This window comes from Equus przewalskii, chromosome 14, assembly GCF_037783145.1.
Source record: "Equus przewalskii isolate Varuska chromosome 14, EquPr2, whole genome shotgun sequence".
Taxonomy (NCBI): Eukaryota; Metazoa; Chordata; class Mammalia; order Perissodactyla; family Equidae; genus Equus; species Equus przewalskii.
In genome coordinates this window covers 66,815,768-66,830,353 of record NC_091844.1, presented here as the reverse complement: position 1 = coordinate 66,830,353, position 14,586 = coordinate 66,815,768, and the positions used below count along the sequence as shown (strand labels likewise).

At 43.6% G+C, this 14,586-nt stretch overlaps 1 protein-coding gene across 2 annotated transcripts in view; it reads right to left on the bottom strand.

Moving 5' to 3' along the window:
* ALK (ALK receptor tyrosine kinase) overlaps positions 1–14,586 on the bottom strand; it is a 654,920-nt gene that overhangs the window by 88,805 nt on the left and 551,529 nt on the right. For both annotated transcript variants that reach the window (XM_008517365.2, XM_070572938.1), the window contains exon 9: positions 8,411–8,580. In XM_008517365.2, the coding sequence (XP_008515587.1) occupies positions 8,411–8,580 (170 nt within the window). The remainder of the gene's footprint in view (positions 1–8,410; positions 8,581–14,586) is intronic.

Genomic DNA, 14,586 nt, shown 5'->3' with positions numbered 1-14,586 from the left:
ATTGTGGGGTGATTTCTGTCAAAAGGTGAGGTTTTGCTACATCCTAAAGTTTGGGGAATGAAACATTCATACCTTAGAATAGATCCTGGAATTGATTTCAGCCTTGAATTATGAAGGTTCTTGGAGAAGACTGATCAATGCTCAGAGTAGCTAAATAAGGAATCAGTATTCTCAAGTGACACTCTGATATATGCCCAGAGATGGAGGTTGTATTCCTTGGCTTATTCCATGACATAGCATATTTTTTTTTTCATCAAACTCATTTCCCCTTCTTCTGGGCACACAGCTAGACGACATTCACCAATATCCCTTGCAGTTAAGTATGGCCATGTGAGTTCTAGCCAATGGAAAGTGAGCTGAAGTGATAATTCATAAAAATTTTCCTATGTGAGAGTCCCTATGCTCTTTCCCCACTGGCTGTCTGAATGCAAAGGATTATAAAATTGAAGAAAAGAGTAGAGCCACAGGGAGAAGGAGTCTGGATCCCTGAATGACCAGATGGAAGGCCACCCACCAACTAGCACGTTCACTTTGGATTTCACATGAGCAAGAAATACATTTCTTTTTGTACAGCCCTGAGAATTGGAGGTTTAATGTTACTTTGGGTAGTGTTACCCCAACTAATTTATCACATAGCACAAGCCTAGTTACTCAGGTTGTTCAACACACCTGATGTGGTTGGGTTGATAACTAACCCACTCCTGGGGATGGGGTGATGCGTAAAGCTAGCCCTTGGCTGGCTGTAGCCAATGTGAGGTACCCTTCTCTCACATTACAGCCTTCCCCACTGCACACTCAGCACCACTCTAGGATTAAGGACACGCCTGAGTGAGGCAGAATGGACTTAAGGACCATGGTCTAGTGCTCTGGGATGCTAGATTCCTGCCTCCCTCTGGGAAAGTAAGGAGAGCAAAGCCAAGTTTCTTGCAAAGGGCTTTGAGCTTGATGGGTTTAGTTAGTGCAATTCACTCTGCTTGGCATAAAATTGCCCTGGAGCCCATCATTTTCTCTCAGTTCAAAGAACTGATTCAGCCTAATGTTAATAAGCATGTCGAGGCCCAGCCCCAGCAGCATCAGGAAGCGACAGAGCTGGGTAGGGGGAAGAGCACCTTCTGTTTTCTTCACCCGCCGTGAGGAGGGCCCTGGAAGGGCTACCTTTTACCGGCGTTAATGGGCTCAGGGCAGTCAGACTCACCTCAGGAGGGGTAGGGACCACCCTGGAAAGTAGAGCCTTGAGATTTTCCCCTGCCCTCTGCTTCCACTTCCGACTTTGGAACCTGTGGGGATGCTCCAGAGTGAGTCCCTGCTGCGTGTTTGTTGATAGTGAGAGAATGAACAAACGCAGACCCATCCAGAGCAACAGTCATTGCCCTCTGCTTCTGTTGGCATGGGCATATTTGGTGAGGGAGAACCCCAAGCTGACTACTCGAGAGGTGCCTGTTTGGACGTGAGGAGCCCCACCAGCTGTGGCTTTACTGGGCCTCATGCTGTTCTTCCTCTCTGTGCCTCCCTCTAACCCCCAGCCCTTACTGCCCTGTGATGCAACAGTCTTGTTTTGCTGCCAGCCTCCCCTAATAGATGACGTTTCTAGGGGGCTGGGGCTGTATTGCTTTTCAAGTAAGCCCATCACCTGGCACTGAGTAGGACAGTCAGTGTTGGCTGGATAAATGAACACATAATAGCTGGATGACTTTGGAGGTTAGTATCATTTCACACTTGAGCATCTTCACAGAGTGCTCTCTGGTGAAGTGGAAGGAGATGAAGCAGGAGCTCTAAGGAGGAGCCTCTACGTTTAACTACCTGTAGGACCTTGATTTAACCCCTCTCTGCCTGTCTTCTCAATTGGGGATGACACCTGCCCTAGCTACCCAGAGGTGTAGCACGGAGTGGGCACCTCACATTGTGAAGGAGTCAAGCACCGGGAAAGGGAGGTTCATGGCTGCTGAGGGTGGGGAGAACCCAGGGACAGAGTGTGGGGAGGTTCAGGAGCTGCTGTAACAGTCAGAGCACCCTGTCCAGCAGAGGAGCAGCAGGCGCTTGATTGCAGGGGCTTGTAGGGTGTGACATACACTCCTCCCAGGCATCCCTCCTCCCTGGGTAAGGACAGGTGGAGACAAAGCAGTTACAAATGGAAACTTCTGGAGAAGGGGAGGCAGGCAGAAGGCAAAGAATGCATGAGGGGCCTGACCCCCTGCCGACTTCTTCTAGGGACAGGAGGAGCTACTGTATGACCTGGATTTTCTGTGTCAGTCCTTAGGGAAGTGAACTTCACTCTCGACTAAAGCATGATTTGTTAAATGTATAACTAGATGTGTTTTATTTTTGTGCTTTTTTTAGACATAGAACATTAATATGTTTTCAAATAAAAGATGCCTATCAGAACCTATTCTCTAGTTTTGGAGTAGAGATAGTCAAAGGTATACTAGAGTGGTGACCTGCAAAGGCATGTGGAGGGGACCATTGCGCCCTGTGAGGAAAAGGGAAGACTCTCCCTGTGCCAGTGATACTGCCTGGCTGCAGGTGAGAGAGAAGGGGGGTAGGGTGGGGCTGGGTGGGGAGTGGTCTTTAGCAGAAGCTGGTGGTGGCGAATTAAGATGACGGATTCTAGGGGGTGGATGAAGCAAAGAAAAAAACAGTAAAGTAACTCAAAATGATTAAGAGCTGTGGCCTAAAAAACATACAAACCCAAAATATTTTGTTATAACAATGGCTACCATTTATCAAGTTGTCTACTGCATGCCAAGCACTGTGCATTCATTTCCTCAGGCATGTACATGGGAAGCAGACTAGCCTGAGGGTTAAGGGAAAATTATTTCACCTCTTTAGACCTCAGATTACTCTCATTAAAAAGGGGATTAATTATAGTGCCTACCCCAAGGGAGCTGTTTTAAGGATGAAATGAGATAATGCATGTTAAGTACTTGTTGTAGTGACTGGCATGCAGTTAAGTACTCAACAAATGCTCTAATCATCATCATTCACAACTCTTCCCATGGCTCTATGAGGAGTTGGGATTCAACTTACAAAAATCTTAATGGAACACAACTTTTTCATGCATGTGTCTAGGCCTGGAAACTAAGGTTCATTGAAAATTTCTGGATTTCCACTCACTGGAATTTACTACTTTTCTACTCAGGTAAGAATAAGTAATGAAAATGTTTCTCTAATGCCTTTCTCATCACAGAAAGATGCTACACAAAGGAAGGGTATTGTTATTGATAGGAACCCATATAAAATGCAAATTCTGAGGATGAGAAACAAGAATGGCATAGAAGAAAAATCTTGGGTCTGTGGAGCTTCTGGTCTAAGTACATGAAGACATAACTCTGAGTTTAACCAATCCCACTTGAAAGATGCACTTGTGAAACACACTACTTGTCGTTTAGGACAAAGCATGCAAAGGAAACAGGGAATCTAAATATCTCTAGAGGGAATATTTTTTCTTGTTAGACTATGTATATAGTGAACAGCTAAAAGCCTTTATAATGATAATGCTGGGGAATGGAGCCTACACACATGCGATAAGTTATGTACTTTCTATTTGGCTGTACAATTGCAGTGATTTGTGGGACACAATTTGACCCATGATGTTTCCAAATCCATCTCATAATGAGTTGAACTTAGCACTCGTGTCTACTCTGTAAGCATGTCAAAGCTTTGGATGGTCTGGGAACACTGTGCTTAATTTAGCAGGATATGTGATTATAAAAAGGAAGACTCGGGGTATGTCCCTGCAAAAGACCAACATTTAGAATAATCGGGGAGAACTTACCTTTCATCCATTTTGAGAAAGGTAGAATTAATTCTGACAGAAAAAGTACCAATTGAATGGAGGGGGAGGAGCGGATGAAGTGGGGCGAGAATGAAGAAAGCTAGTTATATGAGGTGGATGTAAACTAACGAGATGACTTTTAAGCACACGTCAAGCCAATGTTTGAAGTGGTGCTGTCCTTCAAAATTACTTTGAGAGCACATATCTGTATTCCAGGGATGTTGCCACTGCTCAAAACATCTTGGGCACTGCTCCTGGAGATGTTTCCTGTTACCCTTTATAGTGTGGCTGTACAGTTAATATCATTTCATAATGATGACAGACTATGGCATTATTTCTATCACTTTTCCTGTTTGTAAATGTGCAGAAGAAATATCATTCCATGGATCAATGTCTCCCTGTCATCAGCCTTTATATACCTGTGGTATATTCTCTGAGCCTTCGCAGAAGGACTACTGTGTGGTGGGAGCAATCTGAATATAGCTCTTTGCTCTCAAGTGTCCAGCTCTTCATCTTCCTACTCACAAGGACCAAGGCACACAATTAAGATCAAAGTCTTTCTTATAAAGTGATTCTGACAGGACAGTGACCAGAGACAAAGAAAGCACAGGTGCCAGGCAAATCTCTAAAGGGAATTCCTTGTCACAAGAGTGACAAATGCTGTTTGGGTTCATCTTATGGGACACAGGTGTTGCTTTGATGTACAGAACACTTCGCAGTAGTATTTATCATAATGTGATTTTATCTGTTTTGTTAGACACAGGTTGAACAGAGGAGAAATGTTAGATAGATTCCAACAAGTGAAACTCTCAATTACTTCAGCTGGAATTTGGAAATATATGCAATTTCCATCAGTTCATCATTCTGTCAACACATATTTATTGGACATACTATGTGTTAGGCATGGTACTAAATGTTCAGGTAATAGTGATATATGATAGATCTGATCCCTGCCTTGTTGGTGTGTATATTCAGATATTTAAAAAACAGGTAGTAAAGAGTGGCAAGTTATTACAGGGATGTTTCAAGAGCCATGAGACTGTGTTGTGGGAATATATAGTCTGGGGGTCTGGAGAGGTTTCTTCAAAAAGTGAAAGAAGAGTGGTAGAGATGAAAAGTACAAGGAGAACATTTCAGGTGGAGACAATGGCAGGTGCAAAAGCCTGGAAGTAAGGATTTAGCACGGTACAGCTGAGTTGAAGGAAGGTCAGTGAGGTTACTGGGTAGAATAATAGAGGAATAATGATATGAAAAGGGGCTGGTGAAGTTAGGGTTGGACAGACCACACATGGCCTAAATAAAGGTCTTATTAAAGGAGTTTGAAAGGCACCCTAAAACCCCACAGGAAGCCATGAAAGTATTTTTAAAATGGGAAAATGATTATATTTACATTTCAAGAATTTTATTCTAGCTGCCTTGTGTAGACTGGACTGGGCGGGGACAAAAAATGGAGGCAAAGAGACAAGTTGGGAGATCCCTGCCATATGCAGGCAAGAGTAAATGACTTAGGCTAGTTTCATGTAATGCCCAGGGGCTATGACCAGTGTCTAGAGCCTGGGAGAACCTTAGGGCCAACCTGTAAGCCCTAATGAAGTTGCTTTTAAAAACTTGGTAATGTGTGGAGGTTGGGTAAGCTGGGAGCAGAGGTGATTTGGAACATCACAGGGAATAAAGTTCCTGCCTCTTCCAGGTCCACGGTTGGGGAGCTGTCCAGGAGGCGGGTGCTGAAGTGCTGAAGCCAGGACCTGCCTAAGGAAGCTTCATGGGATGTGGGCAGGTGGTGCAAGGTGCTAAAGCCTACCTCAGGGTCAGGAGGAAGGGAGTTGGTCTTTCTTTGTCTTTTATCCATTTCCTTTTTCTCTTTCCCTTATTTATTTCCTTCCTCTACCTTCTCTCTTCTCCCATTTTCATTTTCTGGCAATCTGGGCAGCTATAGCTCACTCTCCCTGGAAGAAAGAGGGAAGAGTGTGCCTCTTGCTCCTCCTCCATCAGTGACTTCACTTTATAAGAAGTCTACAGAGTATTGATGATAGCAAACTCATAAGAATCCTCACTCCATCTTAGGGTTGGATGACTGGTTGTTATTGTTAAATTGGCCATCCCAGCCTCTTCTGAGGCATTAGGTGGGAAGATATTGTTATTACACATTATAGATATTATTAGTAGTTATTACTCACTAAGCATTTACTGCGGGCCAGGCAGTTCACCAAACACTTTACTTCCCCAAGCTGCTAAGAGGTAGACTTTATTATGTTTGTTTTATAAATATGGCTTGACTTAGAAGATCAGTGGTTGTGATTTGTGCTATTTATTCAATAAATTATCTAAGGCTATATAACTGAGACATGAGGATGGAGAATGTGGGAAATAAGATTTATTAATATCTGCTATAAATAGATGCTTCTGATAGTCATTTTATTTAGTCTCATAACAATCCTGTGAAATCATACTGTTAGAGTCATTTTACAGATGCAGATGCTGAGGCTCAGAGAGGTTCAGCAATTGGCTGAGGTCACACAATTAGTAAGTGGCTGAGCCAGTTTTTAAACTTGATACTCTATGATTCTAAAGTCTATGCTCTGTTGTCCACAGTGCTACTTTAGTTTTATGGGCCAGTTATATCTACAGTCTAGTTGGATTTTAGCAAGGGAAAACTGCTGTGCCTCATTCTCCTGCAGTTCCATTTACCTCTGGGTCTTGAGGCCTCCTATATTGTCTCGATTCTGAGGGGGCATCTTCCCACGTCAGAGCATAGCAGTGGTGTGCAGGCTTCCAGTGAATGGGTGCATCTGTGTGTTCTGTAATTGCACACTTATTAGGTCATAAGGTATCATCAGACCAAACTTGCCTTTGTCTGAATCCCCATTGGACAGTTTGGTCTCAGTATCAATATTGGATATATCAGTCTGGTAAACAGCCTTTAACAGGAAGGAGGGAAGCCGAGAACAAAGTCTCCTTCCAAATGAAACTCTAGCAGATGGGAGTGAACAGAGTCAACACCTTAGTTGCTTTAAATCCCCTGGAGTGGCTACAAAAGAGAGAGGATTTGCTGGAGTGAGGAGAAAAAATCCCTTTGATTCATCCACATTAATTTAGCATCTCCCAGGAGGGAGGGCTCTGGCATCACCTTTTGTTCTCCATCCCCCGCACACAGCCTCCACAATCCCAAAGGACAAAGACTAGTCTATGGTGGGGAGCGCCTACACTGCCCCTTCCTTCACTTTAATTAAATCCATTTGTCCTGGGGGCAGCACTGAGGCTCAGCATGTCCCAGGGCTTTGATCTTTAACCCACACACATCTGAAGGAGTGGGAAGCCAGTGCCCAGAGTGAGGACAATGGTTTCTTCCTATGACAGCACAGCTCGAGTTATGAGCTCTTGAAAACAGCAGACTCTCTGAAGTTTAGGTGAAGAATCTTAGACCTAGCTTTATATTACAAAGCTGTGTGCCAATTGAAATACCCTCCTCCTTGACTTAAGCCCTTTGCCCTCACTTTTTGAAGGTGGATCCACCAGGATGGCAATTTGAATTTGTTTTAGCAGTTTAATGCAGAGGCTTCTCTGGATTATGGGGTTTGACATTTAGCCCCTTCCAGATCCACTTATTTACCCCCTTTATAGAAATGACCCTCCTCCCACCTCCAGCCCTTTTGGTCTGGAACAGATCATCACCAACCATCTAGGGTTCAGCATGACACAGCAGAGTGTCACATGAGCTGCTGTGCTGGGCCAACTTTACTCAAGCACTGCTTGCTCAAGGCTGACTGCAGGTGGCAGACTGGTGCCATCCTGGGAGACAAGTGGCAGCTGAACTCAGCGGTTACTGCTTTATATCAGAGCCACATGGAGTTAATGATCTTCTAATCCAACCCTCTCAGTGTAAAGATGAGGAAACTGATGCCCAGAGAAGTTCAAGGTCACAAAGGTCATTAGTGATAGAACCCAAATAGGAAGCAGGGCCTCTGGTAGAAGTACTCCTCTGTTTACTGAAGAATTTGTCATCCATCTCATCCACCTGCCTCAGAGACCTGACTCCACAGAGAACTGGACTTGGACTGGCCTGAGCGTCAGTCCTCACTCTGATAGCAACTTGCTGGTGCTTCATCTCTTTGGTTCTCAGCAGATAAGGACATTGTAAAAGGGCAGAAATAGCGAACATGATAAGGCATGTCCTACCTACGTTGCTGGTTCTGTTGTGGTTAATAAGGAATAAATAAGATGTCAAATGGGAAAGCAAGGTAAAAGTCCATTAAGAGAAAGTGCTATAAACATAGGAAGGCTGATTATTATTTGGGAGTAATATGAGTTGTTCAATTTTGTTTTTTCCTACAGACACTGGAGGCAGCCAATCAGGCCAGGCCAGAGATGCAAGAAATGAATGCTCATTAGCATAGAAATCCCTTGGAGAAACTCAGTGATCCCTGTAAGTCTGCAGAAAGTGTGTGTGTGTGTGTGTGGTCTGTGTGTGTGGTGTAGGTGGGTGCTTGTGCATGCATGCACGTGTGTGTGCACATTTGTATGTGTGCACATCTGGATGTGTGTCTTGGGTAGAGGGGACACGGGGAGGGAAGCCATGGACCCCTTCTGCATTTTGGCTGATAGAGGAAAAGGGAGTGATGGGGATGGGTAGAGACCCACCTGTCGGCCACATCCAGGAGAGGTAGCACCGTCCACTGCCACAGGCTCAAGCCTTCATTGGTGGCCACATGCCAGACCATCCTGCTTTGCTCCTTCCCAGTTTTGTTTTCCACCAGCACCAAGGAGACGTTTCCCTGCAAGACTCCACGGATGAGCCAGGACATTCGGAGCTGCAAGGGAGAGAAGAGCCCAAAGGACAAGGTGTTAATGTTGAAAGGAAATCTTAGGTGTCCTTCCTGGAATTCTCAGCTGAAGCCTACAGGATTTTGCTGGAGACTCAGCTGAGGTTTGCTCAGTGAGGAGAGCTGGACACCCACTGCCTGATCTCGCTCACTGTCTCCCAAAATGGCTTTCATTAAGGTTCAAAGAGCTGTGAGGGGCAACTGATGGCCAGTTTCGGAACTTTGTTCAGATTGATATCATCATCCTAAATTTCACAAGATTCTGCCTCTGAGGTGAGATCAAGATCAAGATCTCAAGATACCCTGAGGGTTATTAAATGAACTTCCTAAAGAGGACCCAAAGATTCTTTTCTGTGGCTCCAATTCACTTTGTGACTCAATTTCTTTCAGTGATTTAAGTGTCATAGATTTTTATTCCTTCCCCAAAGACTGTAATAATTTCATTTGAATGGTACCATGTTATATGTTAGTTAACTGGAGACCTTATGACTTGATACCTATAGCCACTGGTAAGCAAAGGTGAGACAAAAATCTACATATCAAGATCTTTTAACAAGGTTATCTTTCAGAATGAAGATGCCCACTTTGCCAAAAGGAAGCCACAACTATATATTTCCATTGTGTCTTTTTGGTTTTTAAGATTGGCACCTGCACTAACATCTGTTGCCTATCTTCTTCTTTTTTCTCCTTCTTCTTCTTCTCCCCAAAGCCCCCCAGTACATAGTTGTATATTCTAGTTGTAGGTCCTTCTGGCTCTGCTATGTGGGACGCCACCTCAGCATGGCTTGATGAGCAGTGCTGGGTCCGCGCCTAGGATCCCAACCAGCGAAACCCTGGGCCGCTGAAGCAGAGCTCATGAACTTAACCACTTGGCCATGGGGCCGGCCCTGTCATTATGTCTTTATTAAAGGCTTCTTTGTCACTGTTCCCTGGACATATGAAAGGCAATCGTAGCTAATATTTCTAAGAAAGTTGAGTATGATTATGCTCAGAGGTAGTATATACTATAAACAGGGCCTCTGGTCTTTGTGTTGAAAATAATAGAGGTTGTATGTTTGATAGAAACAATCAATAAACAACATTTAAAACTTAGGACAACTACAGCATATCATTGCTCCAAATATTCCTGTTCAGATCCTGTAGTAAAAAACGGCTATTGTAGAGAGGAAGGTAAAATATGTCCTGTGGTAAGCTGGAGTTTTCATTAGCTATGGTGTCCCTTTTTCTTTGATTCTCATTGTTTGAAGACATGCTTCTCTGTAAATTCCTGCTTCTTTGTCTTCTACTTCCTGAGCTCATGGTTGCCTCACAATTTGATCAGAGAGGTTATGTACCGTGAGGTGCTGAAGCCAACGGCTTCCCACTCTGTTGCATATAACCCCTTCACTACAAGGCCACACCTACGTTGGGGTGCCCAGGTGCTGTTCTACTTCTGAGAGCCTGAGTCAGGTAAGCCTGGTCTATAACCATAAACCTCTTCGCTTACACCTTTCCTATTTCCAAATCCACTGTAGCGATTACTTGTCTCCATTGAGAACTCCTAGGATAATTTAACAAAGCTGTTGACTTTTTTCTGGTCCCATTTGGCTTTCTTGTGCTGTCTGGATGCCATGACTGGAAATTTTAATCCTACTCTTGCTAACTAAACCCTCTCAGGCCTCAGCCCAGGCGTTACAGTGCCCAGCTTGGGATAACGCTCACCACATGCTTTCTCTTCTTTTGCTCTTTGGACACAGAATGTTGTTGATTTGGATGCCGTGAAACATTCCGTGAAATGTTGAACCTCAGTGCCCTGGACAGTTGGTGGTACTTATTCATCCACTGTTGATTTCCACAGTTGATTTCTGAACACACATAGCACAATAGGTGTTTCAAACTCTTCCTCAAACACTGATGCTGTCACCTCCTGGTCCCCAAATCCTGATCCATTATTTTGATTCCTACTTTACTGACAAAGATTTACTCTATCAGGTGCAATCTCCTTCAGCCTCTTTTCTTTTTTTCTTTTCTTTTGCAGCATAAGTGTCTATTTACCCAGCTTCTCTCTTCATTTCCTGTCTTAGAGGAAGACGTATCCTTCATCTTCTTCTGTGTTAACCTCTTCTCATTTCACCTCCCCTTAGTCCTTGCTCTCAGTAATTGTCCCTCCTTTCTCCAGCACCTTCAGAGTCTCTCTACCTTCTGGCTCTTCTGTCTAAAAATAAGATCAGGTTTCACCTATCCTGGAAAAATATCCTTTATTTGATCCTGTCAGCTCCTCTGGCTTGCCACCTATTTCTGTACCTCCATTCAGATGTGAACATCTTGGCTAACTGGTATGTAACTGCTGCTTCTATTTCCTTGGCCCTCCTTCTCTCTTTAATTTCTTTCAACCTGATTTCTATCCTCCTTAGTAACAAAGCAGTACTCACTATGTCTTTTATAACTTACTCTTTGAGCTCTTTCCACAGCCTCCTAAAGTGCGTCTCCCTCTCCACTCTTTCTCCCTTCTACACTCTTTTGTCTATTTCTGTCATGTTTTCCTGTTTTTCACTGCCGTCTGTGAGTCTTCAATAGTTTTTCACTCTCTATCAATTAAAATCATGGTGTTCGCATTCCTCTATAATGTAAGCAAATCAGCTTTTTAGGCATTCAATGAATATTTATCCAGTACTTATGCTGATCCACATGTATCCTCCATTCTAGAATGGTCTAAGAGCTCTAGAGTCAGAGAGATCTACATTCAAAACCTATTCTTGCCCCTTTGGTCATTTTGAAGCTCAGTTCTCTATTCTCTAAGATGGGAATAGTTTTATCTATCTTATAAGATTATAGTATAATTAAAGGAAATAATAAATAAAGCAACAAAGTATTAAAAAGGAATTTTGGCTAAAACTCTGTTAGAATAGAAACTGCATTTAAAAGGGAAGCCTGAGAACACAATGATGCAGGACTTTCAAGAGAGGTAGATGAAAATGAGTTACATAATTCTTAATTCCTCAACTACACTTTGGAAATAAAAAAGTTGGTGGTTGACTATTAGGAGAGAGTTTTTGGAATGTACTTTTGGTATATCATGGGTTCTACCTCACTTCACCCTCCTGCAAAGAAGGTTCCCTCTCCATCCCAAGTCAAGAGTAGTGTTAGTGATACTACACTGAGCACTTGAAATTTACTCCCATTTTGGGTGAGCACAGTGGATTAGTGTCCGTCTCATAACTGGAAAATCTGAAGTATGAACAAGTGGCTGGTTAGCTGGTCTGATGGCGGAACAAAGGTGAAGTGGCAGTATTGAGTAGCCTGTACTCTCAGAGTTTGCTGGGGCAAAAATGCCTGAGCGTTGCACATAGACTAGAGTGAGCTATATATGAGGGAGTCCATGTAGATCATTTTAGATCTTGTCCTAGAGGGCTGCTTGGAGGAGTAAATAGAACTCAGCAGAAAGAAGCTGCAGGTACCTCAAGGTGCTCGAGGGCAGAGAAAGGAGTAAGTGACCACCTGGAATGGAGATACGTATATCCTAGTCAAGATAAAAGATTCCCAGCCATAGTGGAGGGGGTGGGGAGAAAGGTAGATCTCCAAAGAGCCTACAAAAGTGTCTCCTGTGAGAGATATTAAGCCTTAAACATTTGTCACATCCAGAAAATACCAAAGCCAGGTCACCACAACAGTCCTGGTCAAGAAAGAACTCTCCTGCACTCCTTACCTCTTCTCCCTCTATGTACTTAAGAACTTGAAGGGTCAGAAGTTAGCAAGACAAGAAGAAGAGAAGAGTTGAGTGAAGGAGGAGAGAGATCAATGACCAGTCTTTTCTTGATTTCAGGCAATAGGGCCAAATGTGGTAGGTGGAGGGGAGGGAAAGAAGCCCTAACTTTAAAGCAAGATTGATGTTTTGACTGGATGGGCATTTTGATTTCTACATAAGCCTTTATTTTATGTTTTGAAGTGACTGAAGAACTGTCTATACTACCTTAGAGCAACCAGATAAGTAGTGAGGTCTGCCAGAGTTCTCACCCAGTCGTCCACACATGGGGGCTCAATGAATATTGGTTCCTCAACTCCCTCATACCAGTCCACATGCCAGTTTTGCACCTGCCATGAATTTTTCTTCTTCTGTGCTTTTGATCTTTCCATTTCCTCTACGTGCTCTTTCCTTCCTGACACTTAAAAAAGTTAAATCCATTTTCTTTCTAAGGAGCCATTTCTAATCATTTAGCTCAGAAATGACCTCTCCCTCCTCTGAAATCTTATAACTGATGCTATTGGGACCACCACAGGGCACAGCTATGCTGCCTTATCTTCCCTCCATACTCTCTATCCCCCTTGGATTATAAGTTCCTTCAAGGCAGAGACTGTCTTGTTCATCTTGAATTCACAGTGGTAGTCAAGGGAGGGCACAGGCTGGGAGCCGATCAATATCAGAAGGAATCAAAATGTATCCGTATACAAGAAGACTCTCCTGTCTTACCAGGTCCCCCTCTTAGGGACAGAAATCAACTTTCCATCCTGTGAAGCTCCTTAGCACTTTCTTGCATTCTAGGGGTCAGTTTACAGGAAAGAGGAGAGGATCCAACCGCTTTGCAGCCAACTGGCTATAGTCAAAACTGCCCAGTTCTCAGCTGCTCTTAGGAAACTTTCAGTTTGAAGTAGAGTCTGCTAGCGGCTTAAGCATGTTGCTGAGATGTAGCCCTGTGATATCAATGCTGGGGCCATTGGCCAGCCAACTACTGAGCTTTCTCCATCTTCCTGTACTATGTTTTAGGACAATTGGCCTGGGCAAGAGAGAACTGGGCTGGCTGCCAAGGGATGGTGCCAAGAATGGCATCCTTAGCTCCTGAGGTGGTCCACCAGGATCCCTCTTGGTATCAGTCCTTGAGGGAGATGATCATCCATTCATTCAATGAATATTTACTGCCTGTCTACTATGTGCTGCACATTATGCATATCTTCCCTGCCTTCATGGACCTTATCACCTAGTTGGGAAATTTGAATTTAAATGAGTAATTGTAATTGTGCTGAGTGTAGCAAAAGAGGAAGTAACTGGAGCTACCTGACAGTGAAGACATAATACACAAGACAGCCGAAACACTTGACATTGACAGTCAGGACTTGGGTCAAATTGGCCACTTGACCCAACGGTTCAAAGCTATGGATAAAGAGAAGAATTAAAAATTTGAATTTCCTTTCACCTTATAATACCACCACCTATGTTTATAGCAGAAAACATATACCTACACCCAGACTCATACCAAGGCATGCACTGTCTGAGTTTTAGCAAGGTCTAGTTCTAGAAACAGATACAAAAGATTTGGACTAAGATTGCAAACTGCCAGCCAGTGATGGCTGGCAAAGTGTGTTGTTTGGCTATTTATTTTTTCGTCCACTGAAGGTTTGGTAAGGTGACATATCCAGGCAGATGTTATTCTTCCTCAAGATGCAAGCAGTCCAGAACCTGTGGTCTTTCACTTGGCCTACTTCTTACCTACAGTTATCCCTAGTGATTCCAGATCCCGCCTCTAAGAGTTGGTCAGTGCTTTGCTACTCATAGTGTCATCTTTGGGCTGGTATGTTACCTGGGAACTCATTTAGACATGTGGAATCTCTGGCCCTACCCCAGACCTACTGCATTAGAATGTGCAGAGAAACATGAAGCTAGAGAGCAGCCTCTGGGACCCTGTCCCTGTGCTCCTACGACTCATCGCACTTCCTTTCTAGGTGGCACCAAAAGCTACTGCCATTTGTATCAACATTCATTCTTTGGTGGCTTGTCAAACTATCCTTGTTTCCTTGCCTGTTGACAGGGGATAAGTTGGAGTTTGGGCTTCAAGGCCAAAGTGAAATAACTGTGTGACTTTAAGCCAATCACTTATCCACCCTAAGCCTATTTTTCTTACAGACAAGCTTGTGATAATAACCATGCCTTCCTTGCCTGCCTTAAAAGGTGGTTATAAAGTTTAAGTGAGATAAAGAATGTGGAAGTAGACCTCACATGTTGTGAATGAAATGGTTAAACCA